Genomic DNA, 26,569 nt, shown 5'->3' with positions numbered 1-26,569 from the left:
GTAACTTAAGGCTTTCATGTCTCAATAACATCTTGCTACCTAGATATGTATTCTGTTATTCAGCCTATTCCACTTTAATTTTGATTTCATGTCTATTTTTTCAAAAAAAAAAAAGAACTTTGCTTATATAATCATAAAAATAACACATGCTTGTTGTTCAGATGAGAAGTACATAGGAATATAAAGAAAAACTATAAAAATCACCTGCAATCCTACCACTTAGAGACTTATTGTTTATTTGGCGTATATTCATCCATCTTTTCTTAAAAGTCGTTATACATAAAACTTCCTTTTTAATATTTTATCTAGAGTATTATTGTTGTAATTTAACTCATTCTTTACTTCTTAATGTTTCATAGTCAACTAAAATATTTTTGTGGATTTAACCTCACCTCCATTAGTTAAACTATAGATTTGTTTCTTATTTTTAAACATTTTCATAAGTATTACTGTCTTTGAGGCTACTAACATAAGTAGATAGAGGGATGAGGTGTCTAGCAGAGTGTCTCAGGAAAGATAATTAAGAAATAGCAAATTATGTTTCTTTTTTATACTTCCTTTATGGAGTTTTGTAAATTAAAAACTTTTTGCTCTTAAATACAGAATTCAATTTGAAAATGTTGGCTCTGAATCCTTGGCATGAAGATAGATTTTAAGAAAATAAAAACTTTTTTTTTTTTTTGGTTTATGGTTTCACAGACTTCGAATGATCTTCATTCAAATAGCTCATCATGTTATTAATAAGATATAATTCTAATATATAATTTTAAATGAAATGGTAATTCATGAATTTCTCAGCATTTTTATCTAGTCCATGTTAGTTATTATTCTAATATTATTCTTATTTAGCTTTGTACACGTTAGAATAATTCATTATCTGTTGCCTTTTGATTTCTTTTAAAAAAAATTTTTGCGGCCAGGCATGGCGACTCACTCCTGTAATCCCAGAACTTTGGGAGGCCGAGGTGGGTGGATCACGAGGTCAGGAGTTTGAAACCAATATTGTGAAACCCCATCTTTACCAAAAAATAAAAAAATTAGCTGGTCGTGGTGGTGCACACCTGTAGTCCCAACTACTTGAGACTGAGGCAGGAGAATTGCTAGAACCTGAGAGGCAGAGGTTGCAGTGAGCCGACATCACACCACTGCACTCCAGCCTGAGCGACAGAGCAAGACTCCGTGTCAAAAAAAATTTTTTTATATTGCAAATGACACATAATTATAAATGTTTTTGGGATACCGTGTGATGTTTTAATGCATTGAATAATGATAAAAATCAGAGTAGTTAGCATATTCATTTCTTTGTGGTTACAGCACTCAATATCCTTTTTCTGGCTACCCTGAAATATAGAATACATTATTACTAGCTATAGTCAACCTACGGTGTTACAGAACCAGAACTTATTCTGCCTACGTAAACGTAAATTTGTATACATTTACCAATCTTGATTTTTTTTTTTATTCCAGAATTTGTTAAGTCACACCTCCTGGATTAGCACTAAGCTTCTACAGTTTTTCACCCCAACTTCTTAAAGGGAAGAAAACTATTTGCTAACTTTACCTTATGGAATCAGCAGATGTAATCCAGTCTTTTTCTCTTTTTTTCAGAAGGGAAAGAGAAAAATGGCAAGAATGCTGCTGACTTTTTAACTTTGTAAAGACTCATTCAAGATTCGACTTTTAAATGGAAAGGCTTCTAAAATCAAGTGCTAAGTTAAAGTTTCTGTGTCTTCCAGATTGTTCACTCCATCCCACCCTTCTTTTTTTTCCCCCACCAGGCAAGAGGAAAAGGGATTAAAAGTGACAGCCTTGTCTTGGAGTGTAGACCCCCTTCAGTATCCTTCTTACTAAGTGAGATACACAATATAATTGAGATGTACTTTATCTTATTAATACTCTAAGAGTCAAGACTATGAAACTAAAGAGGCTTGATGCAGTTATTTTGATCTCAGGCTTCAAAGGGTTAAGCTTTCTTTTCCTTTTAACTTTTTATTTTGACGTAATTTCTGACTTAAGAAAATTTTGTGAGAATAGTACAGAGAATTTCATATACTTTTCACCCAGGTTACCCACCACATGTTAACACTTTACCATACTTGCTTTTCCCTTTCCTTTCTCTAAATATATTATTTTTTATTTATTTGTTTTTTGAGACAGGGGCTCACTCTGCTGCCCTGGCGGGAGTGTAGTAGCACATCGTAGCTCACTGAAACCTCAAACTACTGGGCCCAAGCAATCTTCCCACTCCCACCTCCCAAGTAGTTGGGACCACAGGTGTGAACCACCATCCCTGGCTAATTTTTAAATACACAGGATCTCTGCATGTTGCCCAGGTGTGTCTTAAACTTCTGGCCTCAGGTGATTGTCCCATGTCAACCTCCCAGAGCATTAAGATTTCAGGCATGAGGCTAGGTGTGGTGGCTCACACCTGTAATCCCAGCACTTTGGGAGGCGGAGGCAGGCAGATCACCTGAGGTCAAGAGTTCAAGACCAGCCTGGCCAACATGGTGAAAACTTTTTTGTTTTGTTTTGTTTTGTTTTTTTTGGGGTTTTTTTTGGAATAGTTCAGAAAACTGAGTTGTAGACATGGTGTTCATTAAATAAATTAGCATATATTTAAACAAAGACATTCTTATGTATGACCACAGTACAGTCATGAAAATGAGGAAGTAAACGTTGATGCAATACTAATATCTAAGCTAAAACTCAGTTTTCTTTCACTTTTTCTTTTTTGGTTAATCAATGAGAGCTTGTTATGTTGCTCAGGTTGGCCTTGAACTCATAGCCTTGCCTCCTTAAGCGCCAGGACAACTGGTTGGAGCCACCCCAGCTCCTGTCTTTCACTTTTTAATAATTAATATGTTTTCTGTAATTTGGGAGGAATGTGAAGGAAAGTTCTGAATGAATCTTTTGTAAAAATGTTGGGTTGGTAGCATTTTTCTAACTTTGTAAGATCTCCATTTGTGCTGAGTTTTATATCTTAGTAAAAACATACAAGTCAATAATGATTAAAAATCACAGTGTGAACAAAGCATCTAAAATATGGAGGCTGTAGTTAGACTATGACAGCAGCTAAAATTTTTTTAAGACTTTGATATTTGTCACTCCTTTTCAACATGGAAAATTTAAACTGTGGATTATAATATAATTTTCCTTTTATAGGAGCTGTTATTATAGCCTGTTACTGTTAAGCTATATTATACCTATACAGTTTAAACTTACCAATAAAAGATTATTTCATTTCCTTTCTTCAAAAGATGTTCCCCATTTAAAAAATTCACATTTTGGGAATATGTATGTTTTTAGTCCTGGTTCTCAGTGGGTGGACTTACCTTAATTTTCCTAATTATTCTGGTTTATGCTGACTTTTCTATGTATAGAATATGATTTTTTGCCATCTCCCTTCTTTCCTTTACTGGTATTACAGAATTGCTGTGCACCTTCTGGCTTGATTATCAATACATTAGAAAAGCAGGAAGTCTTTTAACTTTTTCAGTTTGTTTCAGTGTAAATCGTAAGCTCCCCCAAATCATTTTCTAATTTTTGTTTTTAAAGTTTTATATTAATATTTGTCATTTGCTATTCTAGATCCAAGAAAACATGTCACCAGGAAATAGTTTTTTTAAAGTGTGACTTCAAGCCACATATCCAAAATTAGGCATTTGAATACCTTTAAGAAGAAATTACTCTTAAGTAGGCTTTTTAAAAAGCCTATTTTTTTTTTTGCTTACACTACAAATTATTTGTTATGATTAAAGTACTTCCATTTAGCAGATAGTACTAATTCGAAGAGCCCTCAGAATAGTTATATTCTCTCTCCTGCCTCAAAGACAAAAAGTTATCTTGTAGCAAAGGGATACTATTTTTACCTAGGAATGTGGTTTTATGTTTCTGGCTTTAATTTCAAAATTTTAAAACAAACTATTCATATTCTTTAACTCAGGATTTTTTTCTTTCTTTTCAAGAAAATAACTTAGGTATTTTGCCTAGGATCAGAATGTATCAGATTGATACTCTTTAATCAGTGCACTTTTTAAAACCAAAGACTCACTTTGCAGTTGAAGTTATTTTTTCTTATTATTGTGATCTCGTATTTAAGACGAACAGTTGTCATGTGAAAACTTTAGTTACAACAATAGAAAATAGCTCAGATCTAGCAAACATGACTTAAGTAAATTTTCATGCTAAAATAAGCTTATCTTTTCCAGATTGTTTGCCTACTACAGTTAGTTTTGCTTCAGAATATAAAAGTTGATCAACAAAGGGAGGGCTCATTTGAGAAACAGAAAATGTTAGATTTATTCAAAAGTACTATTTTACTTACAGAGGGCATAGGAAGATAAATTTCATGGTGTGAGTATGTGTGTGTGTTTGTGAGTGGAATTTGAAAATGTAGCAGTAGTCTATAGTTTGGCTTACACGAGGCATAATTAGTATATTTTTCATTGTGTTGTAGTCTATTTAGAGGATTATGCATTTATATAGGACTTTGTATTTGTTAAGAGGTAGGTGGGTTGTATTTGTAGTAGTAGGAAAGTTTTCCTAGCTGTGTACAGTGGCTTCATGCCTGCAATCCTAGCACTTTGGGACGCATAAGAGAGAGGATTGCTTGACTCCAGGAGCTTAGTACCAGACTGGGCAGTATGGTGAGACCATCTCTACAAAAATATAAAATACAAAAATTAGCTGGGTATAGTAGTGCATACCTGTGGTCCCAGCTACTCTGGAGACCAAGGTAGGAGAATTGCCTGAGCCTAGGAGTTTAAGACCAGCCTGGACAAGATGGTGAGACCCTGTCTCTACAAAAGTTTTTTAAAAATTAGCCAAGCATAGTGATGCATGCCTGTGGTCCCAGCTCCTGGGCATGCTGAAGTAGGAGGATCACTTGAGTCCAGAAGGTCAAGAGACAAGGAACTTGAGGCTGCAGAGAGCCGTGTTTGTATCACTGCATTCAAGTTTTCCTTGCTATAAGAATTAGAACAAGTATTTATACTTCTGTAAATTTCAGTTTTTATTTAATTAGTGTTTAATGCGCCTTTAAATATGCCTTTAAATATTGATATTAATATTGTCTAGTATTCTATTATACTCATACCACTACAGTTTTCTCATTATTGCTAATAAGACTTCAGATTTTTTTTTTGAAGTTGTTTTGTTGCATTTATTATGTTTAGAATATTGGATAGGTTGAGAAAGAAAACAAAGACATTAAATTTACAGTTGCAAGATGCTTGACCAGGTGTGGTGGTTCATGCCTGTAATCCCAGCACTTTGTGAGGCTGAGGCTGGTGGATCACCTGAGGTCAGGAGTTCGAGACCACCCTGGGTAACCTGGTGAAACCCCATCTCTACTAAAAATACAAAATTAGCCAGGTGTGGTGGTGGACGCCTGTAATCCCAGCTACTTAGGAGGCTGAGGCAGGAGAATTGCTTGAACCCAGGAGGTAGAGGTTGTGGTGAGTGAGCCGAGATCGCACCACTGCACTCCATCCTGAGCAACAAGAGTGAAACTTTGTCTCAAAAAAAAAAAAAGATGTGCTACACAGTAGAGTGAAGACTACTAATTATGAAATCTGCTTTCATCTATGGCAGCTTTTGAGAAACTAGGATTAGAGCAGGGAAGTTCCATTTTTTCCTCAACTTGGCACTGTGTCACATAGAGACTATTTTATGTAAAATATTATATAATTTGGGATCCTTAGTTTGAAAAGTAGCTTTCATAACAGCTCCTAATTTCTTTCCCTTCTATATCTCCCAGTTCATTTGTACAGGAAGATTATGACTTTACATTATCTGTAACAAAACTTTCTGTTGAGCATTTATGTTTCACATTAGCTATCATATAATGAAATTATTTACAAGGTAGTATTTATTAAAGTCATTTTATGTTACACATAAATAAGAGAACAGGGAAAGATCACCAAAAGCTTTACAGAAGAGACGGAACTGGTGTGGAGGAATGGGTAGCATGTGGATAGGCTGAGGTTTGTGTTATAGGGGGAGGGAGGGGGAGAGAGAGACAGAAAGAGAGAGAGAGAGAGAGAGAGAGAGAGTGTGTGTGTGTGTGTGTGTGTGTGTGTGTAGCAAGTACTCTCACCTTTCTGAGAATGGGTGAGGACAGCTATGACAAAATATGCCAGAAGTAATCTCAGCGAACACTGAAACTATATGGAAACGGCTTTGACTGGAAGATGAAGGGAGTTAAAAGATAAGATGAGGTAGAAAAAATAGGATCAGATTATGAAGCACATGCAAGGTTAAGTACATGATTTTAGTTAACTTTGATCCAAAGAGTTTTTAAGTACTACTTGTGGTTTCTGAGCTAAGGGAGATGTAATAAATGTGTTAATTTTGGAAAATTAGTTTAGTTGTAGTATTATGAATGTGATTGAAGATAAATGGAGCTTGGAGATAGAAAAACCAATTAGGAAACTGTTATAATAATTCCTAAGATTGAAAGCCTTGATTAAAGTCAATAGAGAGAAAGAGAGAAACTTAGAGAATACTTTGAAGGTTCTTTTTAAAAACAGCCCCCACCTTTTTACAGTTTTACAAGTTGAAGAATTAAAATATGGTTGTAAAATTTTAAGAACCAAAATTAAATAAATGGTGGTGGTAGTCATACAGGTGGGAAAGTTACAAAGGTAGCTATTTTGCAAGAAAGAATAATATTTATTTTCTTTTACATTGAATTTAATTGGTGGTTGGACATCCGGTTGACAGTTTTTTGTTAGAGAATTTGTTTACAGTCATTTCACTGTGGGAGGAAGCCCTCAGATAACACTGAGTTTCTTTATTATTATTTAGGAAATTCAGGCTATGTAACATATTTCCCAAACCAGAAGTAGAGTAGTTTAAGCATTTCTAAGAAGTTAGGAATTACTGCAAAATAGGACCGATAAATGTGTAAAAGTCCATCTATTTCCACTAAGTTTTACTATCTAATTGCTTGGCATTTTGTTAAGGATACATAGATGAATAATAGTTCTTAGAGTTACTTGTACTTAAATAGCCATGGTGCACTTAATAATACATAGCAGTCGAATTCACGCGTTAATGTTGTTGTTAGTAAATATAAGGTCATAATGTTTGACCTTGGACTTACCTATTTTATCTTTTTTAAACCTTATGTAGATTATAAAGCATTGTCTTTTCAAAGTTTTTTTCTGACATTCTTAAAACTTGTTTTCTTTCAAAATAAATTATTCTGCCATTTCTAAAATTCAAAGTTAAAGAATATTTCACAATGCTACGGAGCTTTTGAGTTTCATATATTTTAGCCTGAATTATCCAGGCAACAGCCAAAATTCTTCCCTTGTACTTATGGCTTGTGACAGTGTTGACTTTTCATATCATTATGAGAAACTCAGAGATCTTATAGATACATCAGATTTTTCAGATTTGGGAAAAGTGAAAAAAATTTTTGAAAGAAATTTGGGTTGATTTATTAATGACAAATTTGGGCTAACATGGCAGGAAAATATCCATGGAAACACCAGGTAAAGTTAATTGTTTGTTGCACCCTCATAAAAACTATTTGTACTTATTCCTTTGTTAAGATTTTTAAATAGTGAATTATGTTGGTAAGCCCTTGTTTTATTCTTTACAGTGGTAAATGTTAACCTTAAACACCAAAATTTTCCTTTGTTTTAATGATACCTTCCATGTCTGTGAGCTTACAGAACGTTAAAGAACTCTCTCTAGTCTATGGAGATATATGTATGTCATATATATGTATCTTTAGAGAGACATATGTCTCCACAGAAAGAGTGAATATTTAAAATATTTAAACAGTGTGTTTTGGGGAATGGTATGGAAAATGGAAGACATCTTTAATTTTCTGATGTTTTAGTAACTGGGACTTCTTAATAGTCTGTTTTGTTAATAAATTGGTTTTAAAGGCTGCTGTTTTAGTAACTGGGACTTCTTAATAGTCTGTTTTGTTAATAAATTGGTTTTAAAGGCTGCTGGCAAGTCAAGCGGTAGCCATTAAATGAACCTCTACTGCTGACATTAATTTACAGGGGCCAACAGGACAAAACTCTACGACATGATAGCTGATCTGGGAGATGATGAGCTGCCCCACATCCCTTCAGGAATCATTAATCAGTCTAGGTCAGCCTCTACTAGAATGACTGATCATGAAGGTGCAAGAGCAGAGGAAGGTACAAAATTTAGCTACCATGTTTATTTACATTGCAGAAGACCTTAAATCCAGATCACATCTTAATATTGCAACTAGGCTACTGTTTAAAATGCTGATGATCATTTTATATGATCTTTAGAGAAGATGTTGGGCAAGCTCTTGATGTAATTGTCTTAGGGATTTTGAAATTTCTGCCTTCTATTTCTTTATATTTTGTTTCTGTCTTTAATGTGAGGAGGAGTTGTTTCCATCACAGGTGAATTCAGAGTCCTTTCTTAAATGTAATTTTAACTACAGATCTAATAATGGAAAAATAATAATTTACAAAAACAAACTTAAAATAATACTTATAGAAAAACCACTCATTTTGTCTTACTGCTTAAATTTAGCAACTAATAATAATTACCACTTACTAGATGACAACTATGGTACCAGGCATTGTGCTTGAAAAATTTTTTTTTTCTTAAGCCAATCTCACTCTGTCACCCGGGCTGGAGTGCAGTAGCACGATCTTGGCTCACTGCAATCTCTGCCCCCGGGTTCAAGTGAGTCTGCTGCCTCAGCCTCCCAAGTAGCTGGGACTACAAGCACACGCTACCACGTCCGGCTAATTTTTTGTATCTTTAGTAGAGATGGAGTTTCACCTTGTTAGGCTGGTCTTGAACTCCTGACCTCAAGTGATCTGCCTACCTCAGTCTCCCAAAGTGCTGGGATTACAGATGTGAGCTACAGTGTCCAACCTGGTACTTGAAATATATGTTACTTTAAAAAACATATGTAACTGTTGCCTAAATTAATTCTTTGAGAATAAGGCAGCAGCATCATTCTTTAACTTGGTAGCAAGTATATGCTGCCTAGTAATGAATTTCATAAAATTTGCTTAAACCAGAAATGTGTAGAAAATGAAAGTACTACTTAAGCATTTTTTCCAAAATTGATTTTAGCCAAAGATATATAGATATACTTGAATCATGTATAACTCTAAGTCTAGATATTTATAAGTATTGAATCTGAATTTTTAACCAAAGATTATTGTGATATATGAGCTATAGTAATTTGGCATATACATTAAATTGCATTGATGTTATTGCCTTTGCTGTATAAAGAGCATTTGTTTGAAGCCACAGTCAAAAAAATTTTAAATGTATCTTGTTCCCTTTTAAGATTTCCCTAGTGGCACAATTTCTTTTCAATTAAATGATTCTGCATTTTTTCCCTCTCATAATTTACCATTTAATTCACTCACCTTAAAAAAAAAAAAACCACTAAAATAATAAAGTCAAAGCAGAATGAATGAAAAATAAAGTAGTGTCTGTTAATTTATTCACATCTCATTTCCACTACTGAGATATGTTCCTGTTTTACTTTAGAAGTATTTTCTACAATACACATAGCAACTCCATTATTTTTTATTTTATGCATTTAAATGGTGATTTTGCTTCTTTCATTTTTGGTCTGCTTTGCCAAATATGCATAATGCAACTTGTTAAAATTTTTGTAATTAATGTACATTTTTTAAGTCAAAGCCATGTTAGCAGTATGGGCCCTTTTAAATGTTTCAAACCAATGACATACAAAAAAAGCCAGTCAAGGTGCACACTACCCAAAAACCAACTTAGAGCTCTCTATCTGTGTTTATGTGTTAATGTGTGTGTTTTAAAGAACAAATATAGGTCAGTGATCTGATGCTGGGAGGAGGGTGAGGGGAGAAATTTGATTAAGTGTGAACTTCATTACAGTTTTTGAAGGGTTGATCTTACTGGAATTTGTTACTTAAAGAGATGTAAGTTTGACTTCAAGCTAAGAAGGCAGCACTGGAGTACATAATTTCCTTATTTTCTATGGCAGTCCCCAACTCCCTTCTTTCCTTTTGAAGTCCATGTCATACCTCATTTTATAAAGAACAACTGTCTGTTTTCTGGGAGTAGTACTTCAACATTACAGTCTTCTAGACTACAGCTACTAAAGACTTGAGACATACCATGTTGCCACTGTTGTAAGTGGAATCTGTTTGTTACCTGGGCTAAGTTCTTTAGGTTTAATAAAATTGGAGGAGAAAGAGTTCAGTATGCGAGTTACAGGTTTCCTTGGCCATAAGTGTCCATCAAAAGAAAGATTAGTTACAGAAGTCTGAAAAAAACCTTGTATTTTATAGCCCCATTATGCTAGTATTGTTTGATTACTTGACAAAGTCTCTTAGTCCTCCTAATAAAATATGTTAAAATTTCCATCATTAAATTAAAACTAAAGAAGGCATAGTAGCTCATGCCTGCAACTGTAGCACTTTGGGAGCCCAAGGCAGGAGAATCACTTGAGTCCCGGAGTTCAAGACCAGCCTGGGCAGCATAGCAAAACCCTGTCTCTATTAGGAAAAAAAAAAATTAAAACTACTTCTTTTAATAATTATATTTTTCTTTTAATTACTAATGATATTTTTGTGCTATGGATAATTATATTACCATTAATGAAATGAATTTTTAGGACAGAAATTAATTTCCTTGCAGGGAAATAAGGGCAAACAAATGAGTATCTTCTGTGATTACCATATGCCACACTAATGGGTAATATGGAAAGCAGAGGTAATAGTATAAAACATTTTTTGCACATATATATGTAAATAAACTCTGAATAAGCAGAATAGCTTGCTATATCTACTTAAGTATATGTCATAAAATATATGTGTATATAGAGTAAATGACAGAAATGTAGTCAAATGATTAATTACAAATGAGTATAATACTAATTTTTTTGTCAAGTACAATTAATCCATAACTCTAGTCAAACTGATGTTGTCCAGACACTTCCCTTCACATGCTTCTAAATTGGTCAGTGGCTGATCAGAGATAGTCCTGCAAAATAATTTGTTATGTTAAAGTTATTTTATTGGGCTTTTGAGATTTGTGTCATTGGATGTATAATTGGGAGTGGGAGGAATTGTTGCATTTTGTTCTGCGTTTTCTTAGAAACAAATTATGAGCTTAAGGTAAAAATATTTCTTTGTCCTAGAGAAAAATACTTTGAGTAAATATCATCTAATGACTTTTACATAATTGTCCTTAAACATAAGTTTAAATTAGTGATTTTATAGTTTTTAGCTGCTTCTGGTATTGCCAATAATGGCATACTAATAATTTGTAGGAAAAGATCAATGCTACAGATTATTCAGATTCAGTAAGTGTCATCATTGAAAGATTAAATACTTCTTAATATCTCTATGTATATAGTTTGTGTCAGGTGCTTTCAGATTCATTCTAGATCAAATACTGAATCAGAACTTCATTTTAGAACCCTATTTGAGTCAGATTATGTAGTTTACTTTGATAGGATAAAATAACAAGATATTCTAAATGATTTTTATCTTACCTTAGTATATATGTGAATTGTGTCTTCTCAGGATTATTTTCAGTACTATTCGTGATACTGTCGAATTTCATTACACCTCTTGTGTTTCCTGTAGCATATTTATATCATCATTTTTCACGGAAATTTTTAAAAAGTTGATAATCAGCTTGATTTTTTGCATAATGTTTCCCTTTTAAATTTGCTCATGAATTTTAAGTGTTTTGATATGTTGAGTTTTATATTACAATGATTTGAGTATTTCTCCCTTGTTATCTTAATACTAAAATTTTGCTTTCAAATCATGTTTGAAATGATGTTGAAGACTGGTGCTTAAACTATGACTGTTACAACAAAATATTTAGATAATAGTCATTCAGTTATGGCATAGTTTAATTGGTCAATAATATGTATAGAAAGGAAAACACATTTTAAATAATTGGAACTGCTAATATTAACATGAAAGGCTGTAAACTATGACTGTTAAAACAAAATATTTAGATAATAGTCATTCAGTTATGGCATAGTTTAATTGGTCAATAATATGTATAGAAAGGAAAACACATTTTAAATAATTGGAACTGCTAATATTAACATGAAAGGCTGTAATAATACACATGATATAGTCAAGAAAACTAAGAAGCTCCACCTGAGTTTAGTTTGAAATTGAAATGGCAAATCTGATCAGAAATTAAAGCTCTTTGGTCAAGATTAGTTGCTTCATTTTAGAATGTCATGATAACTAGAAAGGAACATTAAAATAAAAATTGTAGCCAAAGCTTTAAAAGCTGGAAGAGAGGCCGGGCACAGTGGCTCACACCTGTAATCCCAGCACTTTGGGAGGCCAAGGCGGGCGGATCGTTTGAGGTCAGGAGTTCAAGACCAGCCTGGCCAACATGGTGAAACCCCTTCTCTACTAAAAATAGAAAAATTAGCAGGGCATGGTGGTGGACACCTGTAATTAGCTACGTAGGGAGGCTGAGAAAGAATTGCTTGAACCCAGGAGTCAGAGGTTGCAGTGAGCCAAGATCACGCCACTGCACTCCAGCCTGGGCAACAGAGCAAGACACTGTCTCAGACAGACAAGCAAACAAACAAACAAAAGCTAGAAGACATTCTGAAGACCATATGGATTAACCTTTGATAGAAAGAAACTGATGTTGTTGGCAGAAGAACTTGTTCCTAGACCATTGTTTTTACTTGAAGGAATCTGAACAATCAAAGCTTCATTCTAGTGAACTGATATACTGTATAGCAGACTGTAAACTATTTACATTTCAATGTTTGTATTAGTTTTTATCGGCGACTAGAATGCCTAGTACTTCTTTAGAAAGTGAAAGGACTTAGCAATAACCTATTATCATTTTTAAAATACTGTATTAACTACTTTGAGGTCTTGAAGGGCATAGTAGAGGTTTTCCCCCATGAATGGCAAAAATCTGATATTTAACTCCACTATTTAGTAAAAATTTGCCCTATTTCTTATTTAACATGTAAACTATATTTATAATTGTACTGAAGCAATAAGAGATTTAGACAGACAATGCTTTTGTTCCCCACGTTCCATCCCAGAATAATCTATCTAGTGCACATTTTATTTGTGGACAGTTACTACACCGCAGTTCCATCACATTTATTTAGCACTGCTTAGTAACAGGATTTTTTGAGTGGAAGTGGGAAAATAAAAATTAATTATATTACTGAATATTGTAACTGTTAAGTGCCTTAATTTTCCCCACAATATTGTCTTGTACTGTATGATTTTTCAGCATTTAAGAAGCGGTTTTGTTCTTTATAGCTGAACCAATAACGTTTCCATCTGGAGGAGGCAAGTCATTTATTATGGGTTCTGATGATGTTTTGTTAAGTGTACTGGGCCTTGGAGACCTTGCAGACTTGACGGTAACAAATGATGCAGACTATAGTTATGATGTAAGTGCAGTTTTATTTTTAATTTTTTAATGATTTAATAGAAGGCTCCTTATTTTTTGGAATCACTTGTAAACAGAATTAATATCAAGGTGCATGGAAAAGAAGTTTGTGTCAATGTGTTGATTTGAAGTGACATGTAATTTTTCTTTTATAACTACTTTCTTTGTGGCATTTAAATTTTTCTTAGGTATTTTGGTGGATTAGCTAGAGGTTTGGGATGATTACTTTAATATATTGGTCAATAAATACATCTTGAGTAGTCAACTCTCAATTATTTCAAATTAAGCCATATTTTGGTGTTAACAAGAAAAAAAGAAAAATACCTGATCATATATTTGTCTTCAGAATACTTCTTAAAAAGCACGTTTTATTTTTGAACTTTTATTTTCTTAAGGAAATATTTTAAAGTTTCTGAACATTTTAAAGTTAGCTTGCATCATTTCCTGAATACTTAACTCCTTCATTAGAGGGATAGGGAGAGGATGGAAGGGATGGGGAGTCCAGTGTTAGAGGTGAAACTTGTCTTGGATTTAATTTTTTCTAGACATTTAATATTTCAATTGAGAGTTAACTATACTTGTTAGATCTTTATGTTAATTGCAGTTTTTCAGCAGTTTTTTTCTTTTTATAACAAATTTCCTTTTCTACATTTTATACTTACGTTAGCATGCTTTTTAGAGACAGCCTTTGGTGGGCTGGATTATTCTCATATTTTGTTAAAGCATATAAGCAACTAAATTCCAGTAGACTTTTGACTGCTTTAGAAGTGGTTTACAGCCTATCTTTACAGATGGAGAAATGTGAAGGTTAAAAGATTAACCTCTGTCAATATCAAGAATTATATTGGGATAAAAAATGTTCTTAAAGGGTCTTTAGTTCAGACTTTCAGAAAATAGCTTAACTTGCTGCCTTTAAAAATTTCACATGCTAATACATTTTCTTAATGACAACTTTTAATACTGTTCCGTTGGATATTTGTAACAACTTATGTAATTATTTTTCATGTAAACTATTACAGCAATGGTAATTACTTTGTTCCAATCTGACATTTAATAGGAGCTTTGGGTTTAGTTTGGTAGGTAAAAACAGATTAAAGAACTCTTCCTTTGATCTAGGCTATTTGTAAGGCTAATGAAATTACTATTCTGAGTTGTTATTAAATGATAAAGATTTGTTAGAAAGTTTTAAAGGTACATTAAATTTCCACTGGATATTTTAGCCAAACAGTTTTAAATATACGTGTTAAACACACCAAAAAGAACAAACACTCCACATGCCTGCCAGTTTACTACTTTTACCACTAAATATTGTGCTCTTTCCTTTTAGTTGCCTGCCAATAAAGATGCCTTTCGAAAGACATGGAATCCCAAATATACACTACGTAGCCATTTTGATGGAGTACGGGCATTAGCTTTTCATCCTGTAGAACCTGTGCTGGTTACTGCTTCTGAGGACCATACCCTGAAACTTTGGAACCTGCAAAAAACAGTTCCTGCCAAAAAGCAAGTGTTTTAATGTTAGCCTGGTGTATTTCTTCCAATTTTGCTAATATAAGTAATTATTCCTCTTATTGCATATCTTTAATGCACACATTTGATCTAATGACTATTTAATATCAACCAGTGATTTAGTTATTTAATTGCCTTCTCTTCCCCCACCTTTTTCCCCCCTCTTTTAGGAGTGCCTCTTTAGATGTAGAGCCTATCTACACATTTAGGGCCCACATGTAAGTTTTACTGAATTGGTATTTAATTAACAATCGTCGTTAAATATTACTTATCGGTTCTCAAACCTTGTAATTTTCTCAATGTTTGTTTTATATTAGAAAAGACATATTACTTGAATAATAGCTATATAATAATTTTATTGGTGAGAATATGAATGTAATAGTACCATTCAGGCCAGTTGGCAGTAGTTCATGCCTATAATCCCAGGACTTTGGGAGGCTGAGGTAGGCAGATCACTTGAGGTCGGGAGTTCGAGATAAGCCTGGCCAACATGGTAAAACCCCATCTCTACCAGAAAATACAAAAATTAGCTGGGCATGGTGGCGTGTGCCTGTGGTCTCAGCTACTTGGGATGCTGAGGCAGGAGAATCACTTAATCCCAGGAGGCGGAGGTTGTGGTAAACCGAGATCACCACTACACTCCAGCCTGGGCGGACGACAGAGTGAGACTCTGTCTCCAAAAAAAAACCCCACCATTCAAATGTATGTGTTCTCTTAAAACAGTTTTTAGATATAACATAAATTCAGAGGTTGGGAGAACGGAGATTTGAGTTCCTTCTTAGAATTTATCAGTAATTTTTTTTCACTCTCTTTTTCTACAATAGTGGCCCTGTTCTATCCTTAGCTATTAGTTCTAATGGAGACCAGTGTTTTAGTGGTGGTATTGATGCAACCATCCAGTGGTGGAATATGCCGAGTCCCAATGTGGATCCGTATGATACATATGGTAAGTAAAAGGATCAAAATGTATTTTTTTTTTAAGTGAATGGAGCTGACAAAAGTGAATGCCTCAAATATGATTACAAGGTTATTTAAACCTATATTAGTCACCTCATTTAGTTATTCAGTTTGCTAATAAATTGCTTTATTAAAGAGAAAAGTTAGGAAATATCATGCCATGGTTATTTAAACCTATGAATTGACACTTTCTCTGTTAAAAAAAACTATTAATTAAAATGTTAATTTAGGTCGTTACAAAAAGGAGAAGGAAACAAAATATAATCTAAATAACAAAATTTTAAACTTAAGAAATAGTTTATATATTTCAAAAATACCAAGCAAAAGACAATGGAAACAACAGCAAGGGTGTAAATCATTACAACTTTTTGGAGCCAAAAAAATTTTTGTTATTCTTAGCTTATATCTACAAAAACATTTTTAATTTCAAAAAACAAAAACCTCTTTGACTTACAAATGGAGCTTTTAGAAATCTGTCCTACAGAAAAGACCTACCTGGACCTGTGTTCAAATATATTTGTAAGGACATTGTTAATAATTATAAAACATTAAAACAAAATGTTTATGAACTCTTTGTTCTTTCTATTTAACACACACTTTGTGCCTACATTAGCTAGGCATTGTGGTAAGTACTATGTCAAGAAATAAGATCAGTCTAATGGAAAGTAGAGATATAAAACAAATAAGCAAGGTGATGGGATCTATGGTTACAAATTGTGATAAATGATAAGATGATAGGGTTTTGCTTGTGAGGGTCATAAGATGGGAATGCTCCCGGAACGTAGAAGTATCCCACCGTGGGTGAAAGTTCCCGAAGACCTGAAAGATCCAGAAGTGTTCCAGGTCCAGATGCGGCTGCTGGAAGCCATGTTCGGCCGGGACGGATGTCGAATCCCTTACATCGAGCAGGTGAGCAAGGCCATGCTCGAGCTGAAGGCTCTGAAGTCTCCAGATTTCACTGAGGTCGTGGTTTACAGCTCCTATACAAGCTTCGGGCCAAGCGGATACTCTAGTCTAAGGCTGAGTGGCACCGCCAGCACCAGGAACAATGGATGCTCAAACTTGAGGAAGCCATGAATGCCCTCGAACTCAGCCCTTGGATGAAGTGAACCAGCTTCCAACCAGGTTGAAGGCCAGGATGTAGAGATTAATTTGTGGCCAGAGCTGGAGTGATTTCTCCAGCTTGGTTTAAAATCTGTTCCAGGCTGAGGAGTTGAGGGAAAATCATCCCTTTAGGGGTCTCTACCTTGGGTCTTAGTCTTTTTGAGAATATCTCTTTGATGGTTGCCAGTAAAAGTTTTTCTTACCCATTTTAAAAATTAAAAACAAAAACAAAAACGATAGAGTACTGTAAGAGGGAGTAAAAGAACCTTTTCTAGAAGAATTAAGAAAGGTTTATCTAAAATCATGACATTCAAGCCAACATCTGAAGGATAAAAGCTACTTTCAGTAAAGAGTTTTAAGCCATGAAGTTATCTGATAAATGTAAGGTTTTAAAAAGGTGACTGTGTCTGGTGTGAGAAGAATAAATTGGGGGTGAGAAGAGTGGAAAGAGAAATACCATTTAGGAGGCCGCTGTCATACAGTAGTCCAGTAAACTAGGTGACAGACAATATTGCCAAGGTTAGAGTGGTGGTAGCAGAGCAGTTAGAAGTGGTTTTAAGATATACACTGGGGAAGTGTGGTAGAATAGAAAGGATTTATTGATAAATTATGTTGAGTAGATAAAGTGATAAGTGAGTGACTCTTAATTTGGTTGTATGTGTTTTTTAATTAACTGCTTTATTGAGATGTAATTTGCATATCACAAAATTCACCCTTTTAAAGTATACAGTTCAGGCTGGGCACAGTGGCCCACACCTGTAATCCCACCACTTTGGGAGGCCGAGATGGGAGAATCACTTGAGGCCAGGACTTCAAGACCAACCTGGGCAACACAGTAAGACCTGATGTCTACCAGAAATTTAAAAATCATCCACATGTGGTGGCATGTGCCTATAGTCCCAGATGCTCAGGAGGCTGAGCTGGAAGGATCACTTGAGTATAGGAAGTCAAGACTGTAGTGAGCTATGATGGTGCCAGTGTACTCCATTATAGAGAGAACCCATCTCTCTTTCTTCCTTTTCTTTCCTCTTTCCCCTTTCCCCTTTCTCCTTTCTCCTTTCCCCTTTCCCCTTTCTCTTTTACCTTTTCACTTTCCCCTTTCCCCTCCTTTCCTTCGTTTCTTTTGAAAAGCAAGTTATATCTCAATAAAACATTTAATTAAAGAATTTTGTAAAAGTTACGATAATCATTTTACTCCTAGTCATTTTTTTTTAGTGCTTTTCTTTTTTGAGACAGCGTCTCGCTCTGTCTCCTAGGTTGGAGGGCAGAGGCGTGATCTTGGCTTACCTCAACCTCTGCTGCCCAGGCTCAAACCATACTCCTGAGTAGCTGGGACTACAGGTGTGAGTCACCACACCCCACTAATTTTTGTATTTTTTGTAGAAACGGTGGCCATGTAACCCAGGGTTCTCTCAAACTCCTGGGCTCAAGTAATCCTACTGCCTTGGTCTCCCAAAGAATTGGGATAATAGGCATGAGCCACAATGTGCAGCCACAAGACCCCATTTCTTAAAGAAAAGTTAATGCTTAAAAATAGTATACAGTTCAGTAGTTTTTACTGTGTTCACAAAGTTGTGCAGCCATCATCACTAATTTCAGAACATTTTCATTATCAGTCATGAGTGACAAGAGCAACTAAGCATGTGATGGGAGCATTTATTGAAATGGGGGCTGTGAGGAGATTTAAGATGGTGAGTTCTGATTTTAGGCATGTTAAACTATAACAGTATCAAGTAGGTAATATACAAATATGGAACCCAAAGAGATTTCAATTGGAGATAAAAACATGGAGAGTCTTCTCTACTGATGATACATTAAGCTGTAAGAATGGGTGATACAGAGAGAATGTATTGTTTAATGTAAGAAGAGAAGATGACCTGGTACTAAAGTCCTCAGTAACTGACACTGGGAAGGTGGCTAGAGCAAGAGAGCCAACAAAGGAAACTGAGGAGGTATGAGCCAAGAGACAGGTGGAAGTGCAGGAGAGTGTGAAATCATGGAAGCACACTAAAGAAGAAAGCATTTTGAGAAGAAGGAAGCAGTCTGTACTTTGAGATGTTGCTGAGAGGTCTAATAATATGATAGAAAGTTTCCTTTTTATAAATGACTAGCAAGTCACCCAGGTCTTGGCCACATAGAGATTAGATGCTGGAGCTAAGACTGAAGGATGAAGGGACTATCCATATAGTCTTCATGTCAGACTGTATGGATAAAAAGCAATATAATAGGAACAACAACAACGTTTTGTATCATTGAAGAAAAATATTAAATTTGAGAGTAAAGGAATCGTCATTAGTCATCTTAGTAAGGATTGTTTTGGTATGGTAATGGTATCAGAAACCAAATTGGAGTGATTTGAAGAGTAAACAGGAGGTAAAAAGCACATTTTTGCCACTTGGTAGAAGGGGTGGTAGGGTAGGATTAATGATTTCTTCTTTATGAGAGTCTGGAACAAGTTTTTTTTTTTTTCTCCCCCCACTATAGTAATGATCCCAAAGAGGAGAATTTGTTTAGTAGAGAAGCAGTAAACATAACACTGAGTTAGTGCCATCTGGTACTAACACATCTGGTGGAATTGGCCTTTGATAGGATGGAGGACAGATTAATTACTTGTATCTGGAAGCTAGGAGAAGATACATTTAGACACTCCTAATCATTTATATATTAATTTGGTAGCAAGAAGATGGGGGATAAGAAACATAGAGCATTATTTGAATGCTGTATTTTCTCAGTGAAGTATGAGGTGTAGTCATTCATGAGGAAGAGAGGTTGGAAGCTGTGAGAATTGTGGAGATGATAAGAACCATTCATGGACAGTAGGAGGAGTTTTCTAGAGGAATAGGATTGTCAGACAAATTATGTTCAATATTATTAGCTATCAAATGTCTTATCAGTTAAGGCACAGATAAATAAAATATGATGTATTCATATGGTAGAATGTTATTTGGCACTAAAAAGAAAAGAAGTACTGATACATGCTCCAACATGGATAAACCTTGAAAACATCTTCATTGACGAGGAGGTCAAGGCTGCAGTGAACTGTGATTGTGCCACTGCACCCCAACCTGGGTGACAGAGCAAGACCCTATTTCTGAGTCTCGCTCTGTTGCCCAGGCTGGAGTGCAGTGGTATGATCTTGACTTACTACAACCTCCACCTCCCAGGTTCAAGTGATTCTCCTGCTTCAGCCTGCTGAGTAGCTGGGATTACAGGCATGCACCACCATGCCCAGCTAATTTTTGTATTTTTAGTAGAGATGGGGTTTTACTATGTTGGTAGGGCTGGTCTTGAACACCTGACCTCATGATCCGCCCACCTTGACCTCCCAAAGTGCTGGGATTGCAGATGTGAGCCACTGCGCCCAGCCAAGACCCTATTTCAAAAAGAAAGGAAACATCCTCAGTTAAAGATCCCAGTCACAAAAGACCACATATTATATGATCCATCTATAGAAAATGTTGAGAATAGACACATCTATAGAGACAGTATTAGTTGTTGCCTAGACTTATGGAAAGGTGGGGAGGAGGAACTGGGGGAAGTGACTGAGAGATAAAAGTTTCCTAAAATTGATTGTCATGATAATTATATAACTCTCTGAACAACTTACCAAAAATGATTGCATTATATACTTTAAATGAGTGAGTTGTATGGTATGTAAATTATATCTCAAGAAAGCTGTTTTTTTTTTTAAAGCATATGTTTCTTTATTGAAAATTGTGAAAATACAGAAAAATGTTGATGGGAGGAGGGGATAAAAATAGGCCATAACTCTACTCTTAGATATAGCCACTGTGTACACTTCAGTTTATCTTCTTATGGCCTTTGTGTTCATTACACTCAGTTATATAGTAAGCTTTCTTTATCAAAGTGTCTTTTAAATTTCTTTAACCTAATATTTTGTTTGTTTGTTTTTTCCCAGAGCCAAATGTTCTAGCTGGCACTTTAGTTGGTCATACAGATGCAGTTTGGGCTCTTGCTTATAGTGGCATAAAAAATCAATTACTGTCTTGTTCAGCAGATGGCACTGTTAGGTTATGGAATCCACAAGAAAAATTGCCATGTATTTGCACTTACAATGGAGATAAAAGTAAGTAAATTTTGCATCTATGAGACAATTTTTTTTTTCAATTTGGAATATATAAAGGGCAAAGTAATTGATTTATTTAATCCTCCAAAAAGATATATTGAAATAATTTTGTAAAAGTTATTTTTTTACTTTTTACTCCTAGTCATTTTTTTTCAAGTGCTTTACAACTATATCCCATAGTGCAGTGCTTTTTTGTTACCTATTTTATATTCCAGTTTTTTAAAATGTAAAACTACTTGTATATAATAGTGCAGTAGACAAATAAGGATACTCTTACAGACAACAGGAGGCACACCACCTGTTCCACATGACTACCCACCAAGACTGAAGGGATCATAGTCTTAAGCATACCTATAAACCATGTGTTCCATGACCCTGAGCATCCTAGTTGAGTAGTCTAGTCATAATTATTGAACCTCTAACTGGAAAAGTACAAATTGGGTTATTTTAATGATTTTAAGTATTTTCCTATTTAAAAAGGATTTAACCAGTTTATCTTTTGAAGATATTTACTGGTCTTATTTTCCAAGTCATTTTAAATTTTTTAAATTAGACCTTTTATTTGTATATAAAAATACATATTATTTTAAAACATTTTAGGTGAATAGTATATGTATAATTTTGTGTCTATTAGACACCTTAGCGATACTTCTTATTTTCAGTTATCCAAGCTTTAGAGGTAAGAATTCATTTAGATATTTGTTTCTGGCTTCATCTAGATACTTAATAGCTTGGCTCCATATTTCATTTAATTGTGCGTTGATTTGGCTAGTTTAATTTAGTATGTTAAGGAGAGAATTTGCTACTCAGGCCATTTTAGGGGGAAGTACTGCATCAGCTGATTCCAGAGTCCAAGCCATGTTCATGAGTCCATAAATTGGACTTGTATTAGCTGCTTGATAAAAGCCTACAGAGATCTCTGACAGGTAAGCCAGTCTCCCAGAACAGTTATGTGAGAATGCCAATTTATCATTTTACAGTAAGAAGTATAATTGGCTAGTTGGCCAAAAGACTAGGATTTTATGTAATCCTTTAGAAGAAATTGTATAGTAGAACAAATAACTTCTGCATGTATTTACTCTTTATGAACTCTGTAGATGTGTTTTTCTTATAATGTTAAATAGAATGCTATAAATAAAGTTTTTAAATAATTGAGGAAAAGATATTTCTTGATAACAGTATTTCAATAATATTTGAATTCCTTTTTCTGATTAGAAAAGTAGAGATTTCAAAATTACTTTATGTTGTCTGTCTTTGGGTTCATTTCAGATCATGGAATACCTACATCAGTTGACTTTATAGGCTGTGATCCAGCTCATATGGTAACCTCTTTCAACACTGGTAGTGCAGTAATTTATGATTTGGAAACTTCACAGTCATTGGTGATACTTTCATCACAGGTAGATTCTGGTAAGTGTTCGTGGAGTTTGTTTGAAACCTTGAAAAGGATTATTATACAATAGAGAGTGATCTTTTAGCTAATTTTCACATTTTGACTACTTAAATTTAGGATGGCAAAATTGTTTCATAATGTTACAGTTATATTATTTCTGCTTTCTTCAAATTGTGCTTAAAAGCTTGGGTGTACATAAGAGAAAAGAGGAATGACTAGAGCAATATGAAGGTGAAAATAGAGAAAATAACATAATGAACCTGACATATTCATAATTCAGCTTAAATACTTGTCTATAAATGTCCAGTATTGTACATGCAGTATATGGTGTGTGTTTTAGAGTTTATTTAGATAGGATCACATAAGATTTATGTATTGCGATTGGTTGATAGGTCTTTCAGGTCTCTCTTTATCCATGGATTCCCTTTGCTCTCTTTTATATTCCTTTTTTTTAATTGAAGAAATTGGCTAGTTTGTCCTGTCAAGTTTCCCACAGTCTAGATTTTGCTAGTTGTATCCCTGCGTTAGTTAACGTGCTTCTCTATTTCCTGTGAATTAATTGTAGATCTAGAGACTTATTCAAATTCAGATTCACTGGTTCTTTTCCCCTTTTTAAAATTTTAAAATGTTTTTGGCAACTCTACTTCATAAGTAATTTGTGAGCTTTTATCAGAAGTAAGTATTTTCTGGTTGTGTATGTTTTTGTGATGCTTTCAGTCTTGATTATTGCCTGGGTTCATTAATTCATTTTCTACCGAAAAATGATTTCCTAATTTTATTATTCCCTCTCCATTTATTAGCTAGATTATTCCTATAAAAAGGAACATCTCCTTATCAGTAATTTGGTTATCTTGGGGTTAGTGTGTATTAAGGAAAGGCAAGGTAAATGATTGGGTTTTGGTTTTCACCTTTATTTACCAGTTTTCAAAATAATGAGGTGGTTTGCTAGCACCCTCTACAGGTGACCAGTTTGTCTTGCGTGTTGTTTTTGGTATCATGGTACTGTCTCATGGATGTAAATGTATTTGATGTGTTTGAATTCATTGCAGGTATAATTTTTATCCCTGCTCAGATCCTTTCATTTTGGCCAGTGGGGCTAATTCAGTGGGGCTCAGGTTGGCTCCTCAGTCCTTTTGCCATGACCCTGGTAGTTGTTGGTAGCTTACTGATATGACATATGACAAGATGTTTTAGGTTCATCTTGTTCATTTTGTGCCCCCAGATCTGAAATCAGCTCTTTATCTAAGGAGTTGTGGTTTCTTTGAGTGGGAAATGGCATTTAGAGACTACAGTTGGGGTGCTAGGCTGTTGCGTTGATCCTCATGGTCTTCATGGCTCCTGCGTTGTTCATTAAGTTAGGGTTTTTCAATGGACAGAGCTAGTAAATAAGCATTTTTTAAAAAGTAAAATACCTCCACTTCAAATTCAGATTTATTTTGGTTCTCAACACAATTGTTTCTCATTTGATTTATCCCACAGTATACACAGAGTCGTCTCAATAATAATACCGTTACCACCAAAAGACTGACTATTGATAATAAAACTTTGTACTTAACTATGTTCCACTAGGGATATACAGTCTAATTACTGTGCTTTAAAGTCATTGGAAGTTTCTTCCTTTGTAGCTATACCACCAGTTGGATATACTAAAGTTCGTTTGTTTAATTTTATTTTTGATTTTCATTAATTTGTTTTAGAAAAACAACTGTCAGCTGGGTGCATTAGCTCATACTTCTAATCCCACCACTTTGGGAGGCCAAGGCAGGAAGATAGCTTGAGGCTGGGAGCAGAGACCAGCATGGGTGGCTGAGTGCAGTGGCTCACACCTATAATTCCAGCACTTTGGGAGGCCGAGGCGGGCGGATCACAAAGTCAGTAGATCGAGACCCTCCTGGCCAACACGGTGAAACCCTGTCTCTATTAAAAATACAAAAACTTAGCCAGTCGTGGTGGTGCGTGCCTATAGTCCCAGCTATTCGGGTTGCTGAAGCAGTTGAATCACTTGAACTTGGGTGGTGGAGGTTGCGGTGAGCCGAAATTTCACCACTGCCCTCCAGCCCGGGCAACAGAGCAAGACTCCGTCTCAAAAAGAAAAAAAAAAAAAAAAGTTTAAAAAAAGAAAAAAAAAAATAGATCGAGACCAGCCTGGGCAACATAGTGAGACCTCATCTCTACCAAAAACTTAAAAAATTAGGTGGGCATGTTGATAGTGCCTGCAGTCCTAGCTTTGGAGACTGAGGCAGAAGAAGCACTTGAGCTCAGGAATTCAAGGTTACCATGAGCTATGATTGCATCACTGCACTCCAACCTAGGTGACAGAGTGAGAGACCTTGTTTCTTAAAAAAAAAATTGTTTTATAATTATGTAAGATATTTACATGGTGCCATGGTCAGATCTTAAACCAAAATTATTTTCTAAGGTCTCTGTCCCAGTATCTCCTCAAACCTTTTTTTAAAAAATTACCCTACATAGGTAACTATAACTCTCTGTGTGTGTGTGTGTAGATATATATTTTATGCGTTTAGGTGTATGAGTTGCGGTACACATATAGAATGATCTAAAGTCTATTAATATTGAAGATTTTTCTCTAATTTATTTGTTTTGATATTTCTCTGTTCTCCATCTTTAATTAAAAAGTAACAGCTTACTGGTTGAAAAAATCTCATCTTTAAAGAGCGTTAATTCAGTTTTTTGTCTTTTTTTGTTTTTGTCAGTGTAGGTAGGATGGGGATTGTTCCTTATAAACGTCTGACTAGCAGTTATGAATGTTTTCCTTCTTTAAAGGCTTATAATTATTTTATGGCCGGGTGTGGTGGCTCACGCCTGTAATTCCAGCACTTTGGGAGGCCGAAGTGGGTGGATCACAAGGTCAAGAGATTGAGACCCTCCTGGCCAACATGGTGAAACCCCATCTCTACTAAAAATATAAAAATTAGCTGGGCCTGATGGTGCGTGCCTGTAGTCCCAGCTACTCAGGAGGCTGAGGCAGGAGAATTTCTTGAACCTGGGAGGCAGAGGTTGCAGTGAGCCGAGATCGCGCCACTGCACTCCAGACTGGCGCCTGGCGACGAAGCAAGACTGTCTTAAAAAATAAATAAATAAAAATAAAAATTATTTTATGGACTCTTTATTAGACGTAATAATTGTAGATCTTTTAAAAATTCTAAACTACCTATAATAAAGAGCTGCATTAAAACACTGCTCATTTTTTCTAAACTTGAGCCTAGTACAGTCTGTATTATAGGACGTGATAATGTAAATACTTATTTTTTTTTTAATCTAGAGTCATTGTTCTCAGATATTTTGTTTTATGCAAAAGGTTTGGTTTTTAATTATTTGTATATTGGAGCATGATTAAAAAGGCCATTATCCAACTTCTTATTGAAGGTTTTAATTTTAACATATTGTCTTTATTTTTCAGGTTTACAATCTAATAATCATATCAACAGAGTAGTAAGTCATCCCACACTTCCTGTTACAGTAACTGCTCATGAAGATAGACACATCAAATTTTTTGACAATAAAACGGGTAAGCAAACAGGTTTCTATTTGAAGATTATATAGAAAATGACAATATGTTTTAGTCTGTAGAGTCGTAACCATAAAACCCTTTTGTTCAAACAACACTTTCATGGACAGATTATTTTTAACAAATTGCAGACAAATGAATATTTACAGGTCTACATTGTACACAGGATGTAAAATTCAAGTAGATGTTCTCTTTAAAAAAATTATTTAAAATATTTATTTTTTTTTTTAGAGAGACGGGGACTCACTATGTTGCCCAGACTGTTCTTGGGAGAAAAAAAAAAAAAAGCTGGGCTCAAGCAGTCCTCCCATCTCAGCCTCCCAAAGTGTTGGGATTACAGGCATGAGTCCCTGTGCCCAGCCAGTGTTTTCAATTTAACACTGTGTTTATTTATTTTTGAGACTGAGTTTCGCTCTTGTTGCCCAGGCTGGAGTGCAGTGGTGTGATCTCAGCTCACTGCAACCTCTGCTTCCCAGGTTCAAGAGATTATCCTGCCTCAGCCTCCTGAGTAGCTGGGATTACAGGCGCCCGCCACCACACCCAGCTAATTTTTGTATTTTTAGTAGAGATGGGC

The 26,569-nt window shown here is 35.0% G+C and overlaps 1 protein-coding gene and 1 pseudogene across 12 annotated transcripts in view; both read left to right on the top strand.

Annotated features, from left to right (window-relative positions):
- Positions 1 to 26,569, top strand: part of STRN3 (striatin 3) — a 109,525-nt gene that overhangs the window by 78,671 nt on the left and 4,285 nt on the right. For 7 of the 12 annotated variants that reach the window (XM_009005898.5, XM_002753786.7, XM_054239838.2 and 4 more), the window contains 8 exons: positions 8,025 to 8,165; positions 13,284 to 13,417; positions 14,744 to 14,919; positions 15,096 to 15,143; positions 15,750 to 15,871; positions 20,906 to 21,073; positions 22,343 to 22,483; positions 25,888 to 25,995. In XM_009005898.5, the coding sequence (XP_009004146.1) occupies positions 8,025 to 8,165; positions 13,284 to 13,417; positions 14,744 to 14,919; positions 15,096 to 15,143; positions 15,750 to 15,871; positions 20,906 to 21,073; positions 22,343 to 22,483; positions 25,888 to 25,995 (1,038 nt within the window). The remainder of the gene's footprint in view (positions 1 to 8,024; positions 8,166 to 13,283; positions 13,418 to 14,743; positions 14,920 to 15,095; positions 15,144 to 15,749; positions 15,872 to 20,905; positions 21,074 to 22,342; positions 22,484 to 25,887; positions 25,996 to 26,569) is intronic. The other 5 variants (XM_002753787.7, XM_078334651.1, XM_054239840.2 and 2 more) reach the window with 1 other exon arrangement.
- Positions 16,496 to 17,218, top strand: LOC144577378 (developmental pluripotency-associated 5 protein pseudogene; annotated as a pseudogene).

The sequence above is a fragment of the Callithrix jacchus genome, chromosome 8, assembly GCF_049354715.1.
Source record: "Callithrix jacchus isolate 240 chromosome 8, calJac240_pri, whole genome shotgun sequence".
Lineage (NCBI taxonomy): Eukaryota > Metazoa > Chordata > Mammalia > Primates > Cebidae > Callithrix > Callithrix jacchus.
Note: the sequence above shows the minus strand (reverse complement) of the source record. Positions and strands in the feature narration are given on the sequence as shown.